Source organism: Acinonyx jubatus, chromosome C2 (genome assembly GCF_027475565.1).
Source record: "Acinonyx jubatus isolate Ajub_Pintada_27869175 chromosome C2, VMU_Ajub_asm_v1.0, whole genome shotgun sequence".
In the NCBI taxonomy this organism is placed as follows: domain Eukaryota; kingdom Metazoa; phylum Chordata; class Mammalia; order Carnivora; family Felidae; genus Acinonyx; species Acinonyx jubatus.
The window spans coordinates 64,939,859-64,959,308 of NC_069384.1; the positions used below are offsets into that span (position 1 = coordinate 64,939,859).

The following is a 19,450-nucleotide window of genomic DNA, read 5'->3' on the forward strand; positions in this document are numbered from 1 at the left end:
CAATATCAAAAAGTAATTTTAATAGCCAAAAGTATGCTAATTAAAAATACGACAGAAACTTATACGGGAAAACAGCCATCACAGTTTTAAGGTTGCCTGTGAGAAACAGAAATGAGAAAGAGAAGACTGACTTCCATAATAAGACTTTCTGCATGATTTGATTTCTTTGGATCATATGAATATATTATTTTATAAAAATTAAAAATTTTTAAAAACAGACTAAGGAGTGCTTGGTTTAGAAGCAGAATGAAACCGTGCGCTCTTAAAGAGGTAAAAGGCACAGGCTTCATTGACACTGACGCACTCTGCGCCTCTGATCTCTCAAGAGAACAGGTTTTTCTCACCTACGATGTTAGAAAAATGGAAAGTTAAAGGAAAAAGTAAATGTTCCTTTGTGTTTTTCTTTACCATGAAAAACTACTTCCAGCAAAAAAGATAATACCTACTTGACACTACAGATCATTTCTCAAATACAACAAGAGTAGGAAATATTTTAAATGTGATAGTGTTCACTGGTTATGACTATTAGCATTTTACCTCTTATTGCCAAGAGAAGCACTCTCTCATCTTTCCACTTACTCCCCATCTAACTCATGTTTGGAAAAAATAAGGGTTTAGTAACCTACTAGGATGGAAAACAACAGCAATTTTCTAGAATCATTGATTTAAATTTTATTTTAATTCTAACATTCTTATGGTAAAGCCTGTGTTCATTTAGGTGTATATACACAAAGTATAATTCCATAATAGAAATAACCAGTAAAGAATCAAAATATCTACAGAAGGATACTTAAGAAACTGGAATGTTGACAGTCCCCAGGAAAGGGAACTGGTAGTTAAAAAGCAGGAGTAAGGCAAAGACATCACCGAAAATCTTGAAAATTTTGAATTATATGAGTAAATTCTAACTTTTAAAGCAAAATATGTAAATAAGACAAGCACGTAATTGTCCATCATATGGCATGCAATTAAGTGGTTATTACTATTTATTATATAAATATGACACACACATATATATACATATAATTACAAACTATTATTGAAACCCTACCAACTCAAAGCTTCCCCTTTCCCTTCAGAGTTTAATGAACAGAATGTGAAAACTGAAATTCCGATCGGACAGCTAATGCACCTGCAACACTGGCAGTCTGAAGCCAGGCATAACTCCAGCATCTCAAATTCTTCAGATGCTGCCTCTATAGACTTAAAAATCTAGAAGTAGCAATTTGACTCAGCTCAGTAACTTCAACACAAGTCATGAAGAAAGTGGTTAATCAATTAAAAAGAATTAACTGATTTTATGGAATAAGGGGAAGTAGAAGGAGTCACATTTTAAGAGAGAGGTTAACCTTCCTTGGAAAGAAATCTAAAACACCCAACCTTTTTAGTTATGTTAGCCAATTAAGCCTGTAAGAATTTCTTAGACTTCCAAAAGAGAAAAAAGTACTTTGCCATGATTGTCCTTTTTCTTCAGATCCACAATTAAGATAGTGACCTTTTCAATTCTCATTAATAGGTCTTAACTGTTAGTAAAGTTACTCTCTAACAGCTAATCATAATTCATAAGAAAGCTTAAGTAACTGTATGCAGTGCCTTAACTAGAAGATAGCTTCACAGTTATAACGTAACTAATGTCCAATAAACACTTAACTGGTTGTATACACATAAAATCAAATACATATACACACACACACACATTTTCATGAAGTTTGCTGCCAACTATTAAAAGGAGGAAGAAAACACTTACAACACTTCACACCCTATAGAAAGAGAGAAAGAAATAATCCTTAAGAATGGATAATTGAGAATCACATTCCAATATTACCTGGAAATATAAATACACCAGATTTACCTACGAACAATCAGTACTTCTCAATAAAAAACAGTTCTCTGAACATTAAAAAAAAAAATCAATACTACTTATTTTTCTTTTTTGGCTGGCATTAGCCCGAATATCTCCATTTTCATATTTGTCTTAAAAAGTTTTCCTGAAATCTTAAAAGCATTTTTTAAGCATTTTTTGAATATAACTATAAATATTTAAGTACTGTATTTGCTACCAGGCACGCCCTGAAACTAATTCAAAAGCAGTACTAATCATGAAAGTCTTATACATACACTGCTAAAACTATCAATGAAAGACTATCCTACAAGCAAAAGTACTCTAGCTTATCTCTGGAATCTGAGTAACAGGCAACAGCAATACAATTCTCTGAAACATATACAATAGAGAGCAACAGCTCTAGAATCAGGATGCCTGGGTTTAAATTCTAGCAAAGCAACTTTTTGCCCAAGTCATCTTGGGTAAAATTGCTTCACTTCTCTAAATTTCATTTACCTAACCTATTAAGTAGGGATAATAGTATTAGTTACTTTGTAGAGTTGCTGTAATGATTACAATGAAATACTGCATAGGAGCACATTGGTGGCTCAGTCAGATAAGCATCTGACTTCAGCTCAGGCCATGATCTCATGGTTCGTGAGTTTGAGCCCCACATAAGGCTCTGTGCTGACAGCTCAGGGCCTGGAGCCTGCTTCAAATTCTGTGTCTCCCTCTCTCTCTGCCCCTCCCCTGCTCACGCCCTGTCTCTCTCTGTCTCTCAAAAATGAATAAAAATGTTTAAAAAGATGAAAATATTGCATATAAAGAATTTGGCAGAATGCTTATTTAGAACATAGTAAACATTCAATAGGCACATCACATGTCAATCACATTATTATTCATGGCCACTTTCTATTAAAGCAACCTATTTATTTTTAGTTTTAAAAGCCAAGGATTTCACATGACATAATTAATGATAAAACACTAATATTAGTGCTCTATACCAGTGTTACTAATATTTTTGCCGGCCTGCCTACCTACCTCTCTGACTTTAGGGCCTATAAGTGCATTTAAATTTCATCACCATCTAAAATACAAGTTTCTAGAAAAATAGTTCCTTTTCAATCAGAAATGTTTACTTTTTATTCTTAATTCAAAGGATAATCAAGAAATTAACAACCCCAGAATATGTTGACAAGAGAACATATTAAAGGGTTCATCTTTTGTGCCACTGTTGGCTATGGTACCCTGGAGACAAAAGGAAAAGTTGATTTGGCAGAATTAACTACAAAACAACAAAATACATCATTACCTCAATCTGATCAAACCAAAACGCTTCTAAGAAAACTATTTGATAAGAAAATGTAAGACTCAACTATTTACAAAGTTTTACTTGCACACCCTTTGAAAGTAGACCTTTCTCACCAAAACATAAACAAGAGTGGGAAGGGGGACTGTAAACTAAAAACCCAAATCTACAAAGTTTTATCTTTATATTTTTTTTATACCAGAAGAAGTACATTACAGACAAAAATATATATTGAAATAATTTACAGAATGCCTATTATGTACTGTGTATTAACTCATTTTTTAAAACAACAAATGTCCCTTCTTAAAATCAATTTAATGGTAAGAAACTTTTGGAAAAGCAAACTGCTCCTTTAACTCTACTGTCAGTTTTTCTTTGTACTATTCACGCAGGTCTTTATATGAATATACATTTCTATATTACATTCAACCAATTTCAAAGGCAATTCTTATAACCAAGGAAGATTTGTACAATCCAAAATAGGAGCAAAGACTGTAACCTCTACCTTAAACCCAGTAAACCATAAAAATACTATCCTTGAAATCATTCAAAATTCCCTTTGAACCACATTCCCCCATCCAAAAATATGCTAGAAAACGAGGCTAAAGGTTTCAACAAATTCATTTACTTATGGTGATTATGCTCTTAGTAGAAGAGGATCTGGGAAATCAGGTTGGTCCTGTTAATACCAGCATGTACTCCAGCACACACGCGTGCTCTGTCCGTCCATTCTCCATTGTAGGGTGGAGTATCAAAAGAGACAGCAGACTTATAGCCTGCCTGATCCCATCCCTATCTCACAATCCCATGAGTCTTATTATAAAGTATGAAATAGTAGCATCAGGGTCAGCATATGCCTGTTTCACAGCATTCTCTTTACACACAAAAACACAGCACGTGCAGTCTCAGAATCTGCTGCTGACACCAAGCTTCCCCAGCCTTGCTGTTTCTCCAAAACAGTATCTCACATCTGCAACTTAAGTCCAAAACAAGGAGCAGACAGCACAGGGTGCAAGAACTGATTTTCTATGAACTATACCAGTGATATGAATGTCACCTCATTTTCTCAATGTCATTCACAATCAGCCATTAATTGATGTGTGAAAATCTTGGTTCCCTTGAAGTTTGGTCCTAGTATCTGTGCCTTATAGTCATTTCACAACAGCATTCTACAGATGCATGCATCAAGAGAGCATGCAATTCTTAGATGAAAGTCTTAGTGTTTGAAAAACTCTGGAATGATCTGGTTGGGAAAGGAATGAAAATTTAATGAAAGTAACGTTCTAGCTTTCAGTCTCATACACAAGCTCTCTTCCACGTAAACATGGCTGATTTAGAAATTGCCTAATTCTGATAACCTAATTTTTAAATGTCACAAGATTACACTCCCTTGGGAATACAGTAACTCTAGGTTGCCACGTAATCTTTGGTTTTAATACTATACGACTAAATACTGCATAATATACAATTTCTATTAATTATTCTTTGACTAAAAAAAAAAAAAAAACCTGACCTAATTAAGAGATACTCACATATTTTCCTCTTTCCAAATGTTATACTTAAGCATTAAGCCTACCCAATTAGTTAAATTTGTGCCAAGAGTATACCAAAAGCATTTGTTACTAATATTTTAAACAAAACCACCACAGATAGTCCCTTTCCTTCTCTTTTTTGAATAAAATATCACGTAATTCTACAGAAGGAATTGTATAGCTATTAACATTTATTTAGTAACACTTGAGTCTGTATGTGAACAAAAAAGAAACACTGGTTTCACCATAGTAAGTAAAAAGCAATATTTCAAATACACAATTTAAATACATGATTCAAACTTAGGATGCAGGCTTAACTCAACCAAAAAGGCAAAAAGCATTTTGTTGTAAAGTCAACTTTACAAGGCTGCTATTATTACTATTATTATTATCATTATTTTAAATGCAAGGTTTACCTAAGAATAATCATTATTTATGAAAAACAGGTTTTAAGCATGTTCCAAAGACTAAATTAAAGGCTAGTTAAAATACCTATTTTTACGTCACAGTTTAGTCCAAAAAATATTTCCATTGTTTTCCAACAAATTACCACGGAACTATTATAACTAGGGTCAAGTGTGAGGCTTTTGAATCTACATAAAAAAATTACTTTCTTTTTTAAGACTTCAATGGAAAGCATTTAAATTAAAACCCTTAGTTTATTGCTCTAAAAAATAAATCCAACATTTTTAGGGGAAGAAAAGTTAGAAACTGTGCAATTAATAGGCTGTAAAGTTAAATATCATTGCCAGTAACCAAATGCTGTTTGAACTTCAAGGGAACCTACTGTACATTAAATTATTAAAAAGTGAACTCATCTACCCTCTCATCAAGGCACTTTCTCAACTTTCCCATTACAATCGGCAATATAACTCAGCAGGTCAAGTCTTCCAGACCAACAACATCAGAATTTATTTTTAACTCCTGACTCCTTCCCAAATATTCCCCTTCGATCCAATCCAAAGTCCTGCCAGTTCCTCATTCACACCACCTCTCAAACGTGTTATTTTCATACCATTTTCACATTTTATTTTATATTTTCTCATGATTCACAACATCCCCTACTATCTCCCTAAAAGGGCTCCAATGACTACTGTAAGCCATTAATTCAGCTGCCCAAATCATCTTCAAATATCTTGTTCAACAACCTAACTCTAACGATCCTAAACTCTCTTGAACCTCAACCAAACTCTTACAGGCCCCCTCTGTCCTCCATCAGCTATCAAAAACACATTTCCCAAATTCTATCTGTTCTTATTTTCCCATTTAAGACCCTTTAATTCAGATTTACCAACTTGCTTTTTAAGTACAAAAATTATCTACCTACCATACAAAAAAATACCATCTCTGCGCCTCTGCCCATTCCTTCCACCTAGAATCCTTTATGCTTCTCTATAAATTCAAGTGACTGCCTCCTTTAACACCTGTCTTAAAACCCATCTCTGCAGGAAGTCTTTCCTCTCCAACCAAGATGCCTCACCCCTGTAGTCTTCATCCCTCTGAACAAAGCATTTCTATTTGTATTCATAATCTTGCAGTCACCATGCTATTGTTTTCCTACTTTTTCCCATAAACTGCCTCTACAACTAAACGATAAGCTTTTGAATCCAAGAACTTCAATTTCTTTATGCATCTCTCTTTTGAACAGGGGTTCCTTAGAACAGTAGCACTAACAAATGTTTAATGATTCCCCTTTCTTCTAAACTGTCCTTAAAGTCAAGTGGTCAAAAACACATTGAACTCCAAGTTTTTAAATGTTAAGTTAAACTATATGGTAATAGAAAATTAAACACTTTAACCTACACACTTTACAAGAGTTACTCCATCCTCCGTCAACATCCACGCTACCAAGATATAAGGAGTCATTTTCGAAGAAAATCCCGAAAACAAAATGAAAAGTCCAAAAATTTAACATTATAAGCTATTCTATTTTGAGCTCTGAAATTGATCTAATAAAATAATTACCTAAAACTGATTTTTAGTGGATTTTAAACTACACTACCAAGATGAAAAACATACAAACACTCCAGTATCACAAGAGGCTCTTAAGTAGCTATTATAAGATCTGCCTCATCATAGCTGAAAATTACCCCAGAATTTTAAAATATTCCTTTCAAATGACCCCATGAAGTGCTTAGAAAGCTTGATTCTTCCCTGAAAAATGCATCATCAGCTCCCCTCCTCACACACCCTGCATTCTGCACTAGTCACAAAAGTAAATAAATAATAGATAAATAACTTTTAAAAATAATCTGCCATTCAGTTACTACCTTAGATTACCCTGGTTCAGGCAAGTCCAAAAGCCAACATGAATTGAAACCCTGAGTTCAATTAAAAGTGATAATTTTATGTTCCTTAAGGATATAATAAATTTCACATAGGAGCATTTACAGATTTTTTAAAAATCTCAGTTCTTCATTTCTCTCCTTCTAGGCAACAAAATGGGTTTTCTTTGCCCTCATCTTGTCCCCTTCTTGAGGAATAAGGAAACAATGTAGATATTTTTGTCAAATTCTGGAAGTATGGTTTAAATAAGCTATCACTAAATATGGTTCCACATCCTGGAACACTGGAACTTACTACACCAAACACCTCAAGAACATAGACTTTTCAGCACAAATCTAGGACAAAAGTACAGTCCGGAAACAACCCTGAACACAAGCCCAAATATCTCTATTATATCCAGGACCACAGCCTTCAGCAAAACCCATGACAGAAAGGTCTAAATCCATATTCTCATAACTAAACCCATAGTTTTATCTAAATGTGACAGGAAACCAATGCAAGAGTATTTTAAATCGTCCTAGGAAGGGACCCCTGACTTCTAGCTCATTTAACAAGGGCTGAATGCAATGACACCCCAAAACTGAACTTGATGAGTCAGTGACAATTAACATTCAACGTAGTATTTGGCAACATGACAATATAAACCTCAATCAAAACCTGGACCTACTTCCAAGTTACCTTTTGATTAAATGTAAATTACATAGTGGTAAACTGGTAATGTCAAAACGAGAAGGTTAAAAAAACATTAAATCACGTATTCAATTTAAAACAATGCCTGAAGAGATACTACTGCTACTAAGTCTCTACCAGCTCCTACGGACCTTTTCTAAAGGGAGAACTCCATGCTCGCCTACAAACCTGAATGGTAACTGAATTAAGTTCATCTCTGGATTAAGAACAAACACTTTGTAGTCACACAGGCAAGAAACAATTGTTAGGAGACTGTGACATTTAGTGTTTCTAGGAAGTAGACAAAACTATGGTAACACCTAAGACCTGAGCTAACTCCGCAAATGTACAAAATGAATGGAATCAAGTCTTGTCCTTCTCTTTATTCAAAAAGATGAGCAAGTAAACACTCATCACTACTTTAACATGGAAATACTCAAGCACTTGATAAAGCGGACTACCAGCAGCACAAAAAGTATAAGAAAAGAAAACATGTTTCAAACTAAATCATCCAAATAAAAAGCATATTCTCTCAATTCAAGGTTAATGAGACCAGGGGAGGGGGTAAGGGAGGAGAAAAGAAGGAGCAGCCTTATCCTTGACTGAAGATAGGTTTTTGCCCTTTTCCATTACCTCTGATTATTATATCAGGAGGTCTGATATTTTAAGATCCTGGTTATTAAAGGTTTCTTATCTTAAGGATGAGGTGAAGAAGGGGTGTAAAATAAAATCAATACTCACTGCTAACTTTCATGCTGCCAAAAGCTGAAGGCTGCTGCACTGGCTTGCAGCTCTCCGCAAAGGAGGTGGTTCTGGGCCGCCCTGACATGATCACTCTCTTCCCGAATCACCCTCTTTTCCTTCCTTCCTCCTTTTCTTCCTTTTGTTTTATGTTGGGTGTTAGGTTAATGATAAATGCAGCATTAAGTTCTTCCACAAGAAGGAAAAAAAAAATAGACTTCTTCCTCTTGGCTTTTCACTCCTTTTGTACAGCTATAAAAAAACAAGCGATGTTTCTCCTTCAAGACAAATCAGTATGGATATTTAACATATAGATGATTTGGGACTGGGAAAAAAATGCAGTTCTTTCCCCTCCCTTTCCTTGGAGGGGAAAAAGGGAGGGGAGATTCTTAAAAAATATATATCACGTGAAACGGGGGCAAATACTTGATTGAAAATAAGTACTTTGAATATTATAATTTCCTCGGGGATTTTTTTTCCGAGTCAATGAAGAAGGGAAGCGGCGGAAGGATCACGAGTCTCACGCTTGAAAAGAAGGGGGGATGGGAAGGAGGGAGAGGGAGGGGGGTGGCTCGGAGATGCGACGGGAAACGCTGCGGCTCCGGCAGCGGCGGGATCCGGCGGGCCGACGGCGGGGGCCCGGCGAACTGGAGGGCGGCGGAGTCTCGAGTCAGTCAGAGGCGGGCGGTGGCGGCGGCTCCTCTTCTCATTGCGCCAGGAGCAGCTGCAGGCGGCGGCTGGATCCAGCGGCCATGGCGGCGGCGGTGGCGGAGGCAGCTCCCTTCAGACCCCAGGCAGCGGATCCTCGACTGCTCCCCATACGCCGGGGACATGGGAACCCGGCAACCGCTTCCGTCCCTCGGGGCCCCTTCCCCCGTCCGCGGCACCAGTGCGGCCGCCCTCCCGCCCCTCGCCTCTGCTCGTTGCCGGCTCAGGAAGTGTCCGCGCTTTGCCCCCAGCCCGGAGCCCTGTCAGCGGCTGCGGGGCCGGCTCCTCCTCGCTTCCTTCCTTCCTTTGTCACTCGGCCCGGGTGGCGGCGGCGGCAGCGGCAGCAGCAGCACAATCCTGCATTCGCCCGGGTCGGGGGCTGTTCTGTGTGAGGAGCGCCGTCTGCGCAGCCGCCTAGCTCTTCCCCACTCCCCCTCCCCCCTCCTACTCGTCCTCCGCCTCCTTCCTCCCCCACCCAGCCTTACACCGCCCAGCGCCCCGCCACCCGCGTAACAGGCGTCTGGGAATCGCCGGCCGAGCCCCGCTCCCGCCCACTTAGGCTACGGTGCCGAAGCCCGAGCGGAGCCAATCACGGACGTCGATTGTTTATGGCTCCTCCCGGAAAAAGCCGATCGACCTGAGAAACCAATTAGGAAGTGTCGCTGGAAATCCACGCCCAAAAAGCGGAAAATGCCGAAAATAGCCGAACGAAAAGGTGGGTTCTCCTCGTTCAGTGGCTGGCTAGAACAGAAATTCGACAATGGCACCAGTGGCCAATCAAAATCGCCGGCCCTCACAAAAAAGCTTGAAGAGTTAAGGACGGTGAAACCCGGAGTCACTGGTGAAACAGCACGGTCGGGCGCCGCGGCCGCTTTGTAATTGGCCGAAAACTCTGCTGGGAGTGTACCTCCCTCGGTGATTGGCGAAGCGAGGGGGGCTTCCGAGGACAGGCTGGCCAGTCAGAATGTCTCCTCCCTCTCCAGGGTGGAGAGAAGAAGAAAGAAAAGGGAGGGCATCTATAAAGCGCCTTCTCATTGGCCTGAACCCTTGTAGCTGGAGTGGGGGCAAAAGGGAAAAGGAGGGAGGCCGAAACCCGTAGCGGCAGCCAATCGGCACTCACTGCCGTCCAATCGCAAGACCTAGATGCAGTGTGATTGGCCTTCCGCCTCCGGCGGCGGTCCCAGGAGCGGAGGGAAGCTCGACTAGGGTCGTGGCGGACCTTGTGACGGGCTTGCCTGCGGCTGCTCTCAGCCGTTGTGGAAACCGCAGATCAGGAGCGCAGGCACTGCGCAGCCGGTCCGAAACTGCTGCGGTCAGCGGCGCTGGGCTCGGAGCGCTCAAGCGAACAGGGAATTTAGGGGCTCTCCCCACCCACGAAGAGGTTCTCTCCCCGGCGCGACTAAATCTGCGCGCCCGAGCCTCCCCTCCGCCCGGGATAGCGCGTGCCGAGAATCAGCGTCTTCCCCGAAAGGGCCAGACGGAACTAGGACGCCTACCCGGCCGGGTGCGAACTCTCAGTCGCTAAAATAGTAACAAAGCTTTCAGAGAGGCAGCGCTTCTGGGCACTCGCGCCCTGCTCAGCTGCGGGGGCCGTTGATAGAGAGGCCGACCGCTCCTGGTGTGCGCAGCCAGGCCGGGCCTCCTGGAAACGCCCCTGAGAAATGAGCTCATGCTGGATGCGCGCGCTTCTTGGGCGCGCCTGCCCAGCGCAAAGCGAGCCCCGAAAGCAGGTATGGGGAAATGCCGTCAGGCCGGATATCCTGAAGCCTCCGAGGAAACGGGGAGTCAGAACAGCCCATAGCTTTTGGTCGTTTGGAACCAGGGTGATCTATAAAAGTACTAGTTAAGTAGGTTTCACACATAGGCCGGTATTCATTGTTCTACAGAGAACCAATTCCTTTGGTTTGCTTTAAGACTGTGAGGTATAGTTACGCCAGGATAGCAGAAAAAGTAGAATGAACAGCTGCCATCCTGACTAATCCCGTGGTGCCTGTAATTTCCATGTGCACAGTCATCCTTTTTGTGAAGATACTATCTCCAGAAAGCACATGTAAAAATACAGTTGATCAGCTTACCTAGCTATTGCTTTGAAATACTTGTGAGGGACTTGGAACAAAGTAAGCTTTGATGGGAGACAGGAAAGTCTAGATAGGGCTTGCAGACTCACATGTCTACGAAGGCCAGAAAAGTAAAGCAAATGAATGAAATTGGCCTTGTATATATAAGACAACGGAGAATAATAAGAAATGTGGCAAATTATTGTCCGTGGTGTAACTGAAAGGAGCAGCTGTTCAGCTCTAGCAGATTGTTGCCTACAGGCATGTGGGTCCAGTGTTCTGAGATAGATGGTTTTTTCCCAAGAGAAACCCTAAAACTGGGTTTTTGTGTGAAATCTCTGGTTGTTGGTTTGTTTTGTTTTTTTTTTTTTTAACATTTATTTATTTATGAGAGACAGCGGGAGAGGGAGGGAGACACAGAATCCGAAGCAGGTTCCAGGCTCTGAGCTGTCAACACAGCACCCGATGCAGGGCTCGAACTCACAAACCATGAGATCATGACCTGAACCAAAGTCGTATGTTTAACCGACTGAGCCACCCAGGCACTCCTTGAAATCTCTGGGTTTTTAAATGTTGGCAACCAATATTCAGAAATCTGCAGGCCAAACTTAAAACATTCAGAAGTAGACATGGCCAACGTGCAGTACATTTGCAATATCGACCCTGAACATAGGTTTTATAGCCCATAGAGACTCTTGGTTTTTGCAATTAGAGAAATCATGAGGTCTCTGGATGTCACGGAAGAGGATAAAGAATGTTAAAAGCAAACTCAGTATATGGCAACTTTGTCAGGTGAATGTTGTCTCTCCATGCCATTATGAAAGACCGTTGCTTGAGCCTGGGTGGCTCAGTCAGTTAAACATAGGACTTCAGCTCAGGTCTTGAGTTCCAGCCCTGCACTGGACTCCGCTGACAGCGCAGAGCCTACCTGGGATGTTCTCTCTCTGACTCTCTCTCCTTCTCTCTCTCTCTCGCTCTCTCTCTCAAAAATGAACATTTATTAAAGAGAGAGAGAGAGAGAAAAGACCTTTGCCTCTAGTATCTAAAATGCTGTGAAGCAAAGCTTTAAATCCTGCCTTCCTCTTTACTCCCTATCCCTGCTTCCAATTATACCAGCAGGAAACTGGATGACAAAAGTTCAGGTTATACAAATTGGAAACATGGCTATTCTTGCATATACAACAAAGCACAAAAATAGTCAAACTTACTGCCTCCAAATATTTTGAACTGATGCTGTTAAAAAAAAAGTCTGACCAGGGTGCCTGGGTAGCTCGGTTAAATGTCTGACTCTTGATCTCGGCTCAGGTCATGGTCTCAGTTAGTGAAATCGAGCCCCAAGTTGGGCTGTCTGCCATCAGCTGCTTGGGAGTCTCTCTCTCAAAAAAAAATCTGACCAACAGAGGGAAATTTTATAGGGAAAAAAAAAAAAAGTATTTCAGTCTAGAATTAGGGCGTAAGAAGGGAGAAGTTTATGAGAAAATACAGTACTGAAATTAACATTCAGTGATTCTCTGAACTTTCAAACTCTTGCTTTACCTTCTCACCTGTTGTCAACCCCTTATCAGTTTATAGTAATTTCTTTAAGTTTATTTATTTTGAGAGAGGGAAAGAGCAAGCAGGGGAGGGACAGAGAGAATCACAAGCAGGCTCCACACTGCCAGTGCGGAGCCTGATTCAGGGCTCAGACTCACAAACTGAGATCATGACTTGAGCCAAAATCCAGAGTCAGACAATTAACTGAGCCATTGGGGGGGGGGGGGCGGTGGGGAGGGGGGCTATCATAATTTTAATAGTTGATATTTACTGAGTGTTAACAATGTCCCAGACAGTGTTATAAAGTGCTTCACACATATTATCTCAAACTTATAACACTATGCTGTAAGTCTGCACTGACAGTGTGGAGCCTGCTTGAGATTCTCTCTCTTCCTCTCTCTCTGCCCCTCCCCTGATCTCTCTCTCTCAAAATAAATAAAAAATAAATTTTAAAATAAAATGCACAATGAACTAGCTTCTATAGTAGTAACAAATATTTGTATAGCAGTTTGCAGTTAGGAAGTACTATCATGTTTATAAAGTTTAGGAAGTACTATTATGAAATTACTGTTTTTACAAACGAGGAAACTATAGACTAAATGACTTGCTTAAAATCACTTAGCTGCATTTTTAATTGAAACTAGAAGAAAATATAGGCAGGTTTAAGAATGAAGATAGCAAATAGAATATGAGATGCAGTTTAAATGAACCCAGAGTCAACCATTCCAAATAGAAGCCCACAGGCAAACTCTTCATCATAGAACCTAATTTATTTAGCCAGAATATAGCCAACTTAAATGTTGGGTGCTGGTCTTCAAATTTTAATTTTATCTGTGCTCCGGATACTTGCAGTCAAATACTATGAGATGAACAAGAGTTGGTTAATGAACTCTAGGAAAGCCCTCCAATATTAAGGTCAATGATTAAAAGAAAGGGAAAAATATATTTACATTTATTGAGTGACTATTTAACTTTACCAAAAAACCCCAAGAGATAGGTGTTATTAGCCCTTCTTTTAATAGGTGAAGGAAAAAATAAGGACATCACTCAAGGTCACATGATCAGTAAATGGCAAAGCTGGGATGGGATCTACACCTTAGTCTCTTTCTACTAGCTCACCCTGCCTTCCATCAAAAAAGTAACATAATTTATAAAGTTATATGTGTGTGTGTGATGTTCAGAAATATTAATTCTGATGGCATTTTGGATGACCTTTATTGTTTCCATGCTTTCCAGTATTATCTTCATTTTCCACTTTTACAATGTGGAAGAAAACACTTAAGAAGAAAAAACAAAGGTAGGAATGCAGAAGAACCAAAAAATAAAATAAAATAAAATAATAAATAAAATAAAATAAAATAATAAAATAATAAAAAATAAAATAGCTCATTTTGGGAATTAACACATTGAAAAGTACAGAGGTACCTTAGTCAATAACTTTTGATAATGTTCCACAGGAAAGTAATCTAACAGGAAAGGTAAGTAGCAGTTGCTAGACAGGCACTTTTAGAGGGATTCAAGGAGACAATTTCAGGGCTGAGTAGAAAAGAGACCTAGAAAAATAGAGCATCTTTAGAGAGTCTGAAGCAATAGAAGAAATGTGCTCCTCCCTCGGTAGTAGGCTTTGACACCAAAAAGAGATTGGTCATTACTGACACTACCATGTAAATGGGTCAATTTTATGCCTAAGGGAGATGAAGTGGACTATTGACTAAATAGGAATCATCAGAGGAATTTAATTTGGCAGCAGTATTGAGCCATTTTGAAAATTATACCCTTTTTTTAAAGTTTTTATTTTATACCAGTTATTTAACATACAGCTTATAATATTAGTTTCAGGTGTACAATATAGTGATTCAACACTTCCATACAATACCCCAGCGCTAATCACAAGTGCACACCTTAATCCCCATCACCTATTTAACCCATCCCCCCACCCACCTCCCCTGTGGTAATCATCACTTTATTCTCTGTAATAAGAGTCTGTTTCTTGGTATACCTCTTTCTCTCTCTTTTTCCCCTTTGCTCATTTGCTTGCTTTCTTGATTCCACATATAAGCAACATCATACAATATTTATCTTTCTCTGACTTATTTTGCTTAGCATAATACTCTGTAGCTCCATCCATATCACTGTAATTGGCAAGATTTCATTCTTTTTTATGGCTGAATAATATTCCATTGTATATATACATCTTTATCCATTCATCAGTCAATGGACATTTGGGCTGTTTTTGTAATTTGGCTATTAAAGATAATGTTGCTATATCATCAGGGTGCATGTATCCCTTTGAATTAGTATTTTTGCATTCTTTGGGTAAATACCTAGTAGAGCAATTACTGGATTGGATTGTAGGGTAGTTCTATTTTTAACTTTTTGAGGAAACTCCATACTGTTTTCCAGAATGGCTGCACCAGTTTGCATTCCCACCAACAATGCAAGAGTGTTCCCCTATCTCCACATCTTTGCCAGCACTTGTTTCCTGTGTTGTTGATTTTAGCTATTCTTTTTTTTTTTTCAACGTTTATTTATTTTTGGGACAGAGAGAGACAGAGCATGAACGGGGGAGGGGCAGAGAGAGAGGGAGACACAGAATCGGAAACAGGCTCCAGGCTCTGAGCCATCAGCCCAGAGCCTGACGCGGGGCCCGAACTCACGGACCGCGAGATCATGACCTGGCTGAAGTCGGACGCTTAACCGACTGCGCCACCCAGGCGCCCTGATTTTAGCTATTCTAAGAGGTGTGAAGTGATATTACAGTTTTGATTTACCCTTCCCTGATGATGAGTGATGTTGAGCATCTTTTCATGTGTCTGTTGGCTGTCTGTATGTCTTCTTTGGAAAAGTGTCTATTTATGTCTTCTGCCCATTTTTAAATTGTATTATTCATTTTTTGTGTATTGAATTTGATAAGTTCTTTATAGATTTTGGATACTAATCCTTAATCAGATATGTCATTTGCAAATATCTTCTCCCATTCTGTAGTTTGCCTTTTAGTTTTGTTGATTGTTTCCTTTGCTGTGCAAAAGCTTTTTATTTTGATGAAGTCCCAGTAGTTCATTTTTGCTTTTGTTTCCCTTTGCCTCAGGAGACATAGCTAGAAAGAAGATACTACAGCCAGTGTCAAAGAGGTTACTGCCTATGTTCTCTTCTAGGATTTTTATGGTTTCAGGTCTCACATTTAGGCCTTTAATCCATTTTGAATTTATGTATGTATAAGACAACATGTTGCTGTCCAGTTTTCCCAACACCATTTGTTGAAAAGACTGTCTTTTTCCCATGGGATATTTTTTCTTGATTTGTCAAAGATTAATTGATCATATAGTTGTAGGTTCATTTCTGGGTTTTCTATTCTGTTCCTCTGACCTATGGGTCTATTTTTGTGCCAGTACCATAATGTTTTCATCACTACAGCTTTTTTTTTAAATGTTTATTTATTTATTTTGAAAGAGAGAGAGGGAATGCGGGGGGGGTGGGGGCAGAGACAGAGGGCAAGAGAATCCCAAATAGGCTCTGCACTATCAGCAACAGAGCCCAATGTGAAGCTTGATCTCATGGAACCATGAGATGATGACCTGAGAAATCAAGAGCCAGACTTCAAGTTAGGAATTATGAATTGAGGTCCAGAATTGTGATGCCCCCAGCTTGCTTTTCTTTTTCAAGATTGCTTTGGCTGTTCGAGGTCTTCTGTGGTTCCATACATATATTCGGATTGTTTATTCTAGCTCTGTGAAAAATGCTGGTAGTATTTTGATAGAGATTGCATTAAATGTGTAAATTGCTTTGGGTAGTATAGACATTTCAAGAATATTTGTTCTTTCAATCTATGAGTGGGGAATGTTTTTCCATTTCTTTGTGTCATCTTCAATTTTTTTCTTCAGTGATTTATAGTTTTCAGAGTACAGGTCTTTCACCTCTTCGGTTAGGTTTATACATAGGTATCTTACTGTTTTTGGTGCAGTTGTAAAGGATTGATTACTAAATTTCTCTTTCTGCTATTTCATTATTGGTATACAGAAATACAATGAATTTCTGTACATTGATTTTATACCCTGTAACTTTACTGAATTTATCAATTCTAGCAGTTTTTTAGTGGAAACTTTCAGGTTTTCTATAGATAGTATCATGTCATCTACAAATACCGAAAGTTTGATTTCTTCCTTGCCAATTTGAATGCTTTTTATTTCTTTTTGTTGTCTGATTGCTAAGGCTAGGACTTCCAGTACTATGTTAAATAAAAGTGGAAAGAGTGGACATCCTGCCCTGTTCCTGACTATAGAAGAAAAGCTCAGTTTTTCCCCATTTAGGACATTAACTGGGTTTTTCATATATGGTCTTTATTGTGTTGAGGTATGTTCCCTTTCAACCTACGTTATTGAGAGTTTTTATCATGAATGGAGGTTGTACTTTGTCAAATGCTTTTTCCTCATCTGTTGAAATGATAAGGTTCTTATCCTTTGTTTTACTAATGTGATGTATCATATTGATTGATTTGTGAGTATTGAACCACACTTGCAACACAGGAATAAATCCCATTTGATCATGGTGAGTGATTTTTTTTTTAATGTATTGTTGGATTTGGTTTGCTAGTATTTTATTGAGAATTTTTACATCCATGTTCATCAGGGATATTGGCCTGTAGTTCTTGGTTTTTATTGGAGTCTTTATCTGGTTTTGGTATCAGGGTAATGCTGGCCTCATAGAATGAATTTGGAACTTTTCCTTCCTTTTCTATTTTTTGCAAAAGTTTGAGAAGAATTAGTATTAACTCTTCTTTAAATATTTGGTAGAATTCACCTCTGAAGCCACCTGGTCCTGTTTTGATTACTGATTCAATTTCTCTGCTGGTTATTGGTCTGTTCAAGTTTTCTATTTCCTCCTGTTTCAGTTTTGGTGGTTTATATATCTCTAGAAATTTATGCATTTCTTCCAGGTTGTCCAATTTGTTGGCATATAGTTTTTCATAATAGTCTCTTATAATTGTTTGCATTTCTGTGGTGTTGGTTGTTATTCCTCCTTCTCATTTGTGATTTTATTTATTTGGCTCCTTTCTCTTTTCTTTTTGATAACTCTGGCTAGAGGTTTATCAATTTGATTATTTTTTGTCAAAGAACCAGCTCCTGGTTTCTTTGATCTATTGATTTTTTAGTTTCTATATCATTTATTTCTGCCCTAATCTTTATTATTTCCTTACTTCTGATGACTTTAGACTTCATTTTTTCTCCCTAACTTCTTTAGATGTAAGGTTAGGTTGTCTATTTGAGATTTTTCTTGCTTCTTGAGGTAGACCTATATTGCTATATATTTCCCTCTTAAGACCACTTTTGCTGCATCCCAAAGGTTTTGAACTGTTGTATCTTCATTTTCATTTCTTTCCATGTACTTTTTAAAATTTCTTCTTTGGGGCGCCTGGGTGGCGCAGTCGGTTAAGCGTCCGCCTTCAGCCAGGTCACGATCTCGCGGTCCATGAGTTCGAGCCCCGCGTCAGGCTCTGGGCTGATGGCTCAGAGCCTGGAGCCTGTTTCCGATTCTGTGTCTCCCTCTCTCTCTGCCCCTCCCCCGTTCATGCTCTGTCTCTCTCTGTCCCCAAAATAAATAAACGTTGAAAAAAAAAATTTAAAATTTCTTCTTTGATTTCCTGGTTGACTCATTAATTGTTTAGTAGCATGTTCTTTAACCTCCATGTATTTGTGGTCTTTCCAGATTTTTTCTTGTGGTTGACTTCTAGTTTCATAGCATTGTGGTCAGAAAAGTTGCATGGTATGATTTCAGTATTTTTTGTTGTTGTTGTTGAGGCCTGTTTTGTGACCCAATATGTGATCCATTCTGGAGAATGTTCAATGTGCACTTGAAAAGAATGTGTATTCTGCTGTTTTAGGGATGGAATGTTCTGAATATATCTGTGAAGTCCATCTGGTCCAGTGTGTCATTCAAAGCCATTTTTTCCTTGTTTTTTTCTGTTTACATGATCTGTCCATTGATGTAAGTGGAGTGTTAAAGTCCTCTAGTATTATCAATTCATTCCTTTAGGTTTGTTATTGATTGTTTTTATATTTGGGTGCTTTCATGTTGGGTGCATAAATATTCACAATTGAATTGTTCCCCTTTATGATTATATAGTGCCCTCTTTATCTTTTGTTAGAGTCTTTGTTTTAAAGTCTAGTTTGTCCAATATAAATATTGCTACTCCAGGTTTCTTTTGACATCCATTTGCATGATAAATGTTTCTCCATTCCTTTACTTCCCATCCGTAGGTATCCTTAGCTGTAAAAGTAAGTCTCCTGTAGGCAGCACATAGATGGGTCTTTGTTTGTCTGTTTGTTTGTTTGTTTGTTTGTTTTTATCCATTCTAACACCCTACGTCTTTTGACTGGCATGTTTAGTCCCTTTACAGTCAAAGTAATTATTGACAGATATGTATTTATTGCCATTTTATTACTTATTTTGACATGGTTTCTGGTTATTTTCTGATCCACTCTTTGTCACTTTTGGTCTCTCCTTTCCACTCAAAGAATCCCCTTTAATGAAAATTTTACCCTTTGATCAACAATAAATTTAAATCATCTGAGACACCATGGTAGGTGTTTGGAGCACATAAGCCTTTATATAGTAGTTGAAATTTTTCTCTATTTACTGATGAGAAAACTGAGGAACAAGAGATTAAGTGACTTTTCAGTCATATTTGACTTTTAACTATATTGACCTTCACAGGTTGAAGTGATTCCTACAGATATATATAGATGACAGATTTTACTAACAGTGCAAGAGTAAGTGAATGAACAAAATAGCAAAG

General features: G+C 38.8%; 2 protein-coding genes across 5 annotated transcripts in view; one reads left to right on the forward strand and one right to left on the reverse strand.

The window, feature by feature from the left end:
• GSK3B (glycogen synthase kinase 3 beta) overlaps window positions 1-8,498 on the reverse strand; it is a 190,544-nt gene extending 182,046 nt beyond the window's left edge. For all 3 annotated transcript variants that reach the window (XM_015064612.3, XM_015064613.3, XM_027060929.2), the window contains exon 1: window positions 8,360-8,498. In XM_015064612.3, the coding sequence (XP_014920098.1) occupies window positions 8,360-8,447 (88 nt within the window). In that variant the 5' untranslated portion in view covers window positions 8,448-8,498. The remainder of the gene's footprint in view (window positions 1-8,359) is intronic.
• A 347-nt stretch (window positions 8,499-8,845) lies between these two features.
• LOC128315189 (uncharacterized) overlaps window positions 8,846-19,450 on the forward strand; it is a 37,037-nt gene continuing 26,432 nt past the window's right edge. The window contains exon 1 of one of the 2 annotated variants that reach the window (XM_053220918.1): window positions 8,846-10,797. In XM_053220918.1, coding sequence (XP_053076893.1) covers window positions 8,846-9,580 — 735 coding nt within the window. In that variant the 3' untranslated portion in view covers window positions 9,581-10,797. The remainder of the gene's footprint in view (window positions 10,798-19,450) is intronic. The other variant, XM_053220919.1, reaches the window with a different exon arrangement.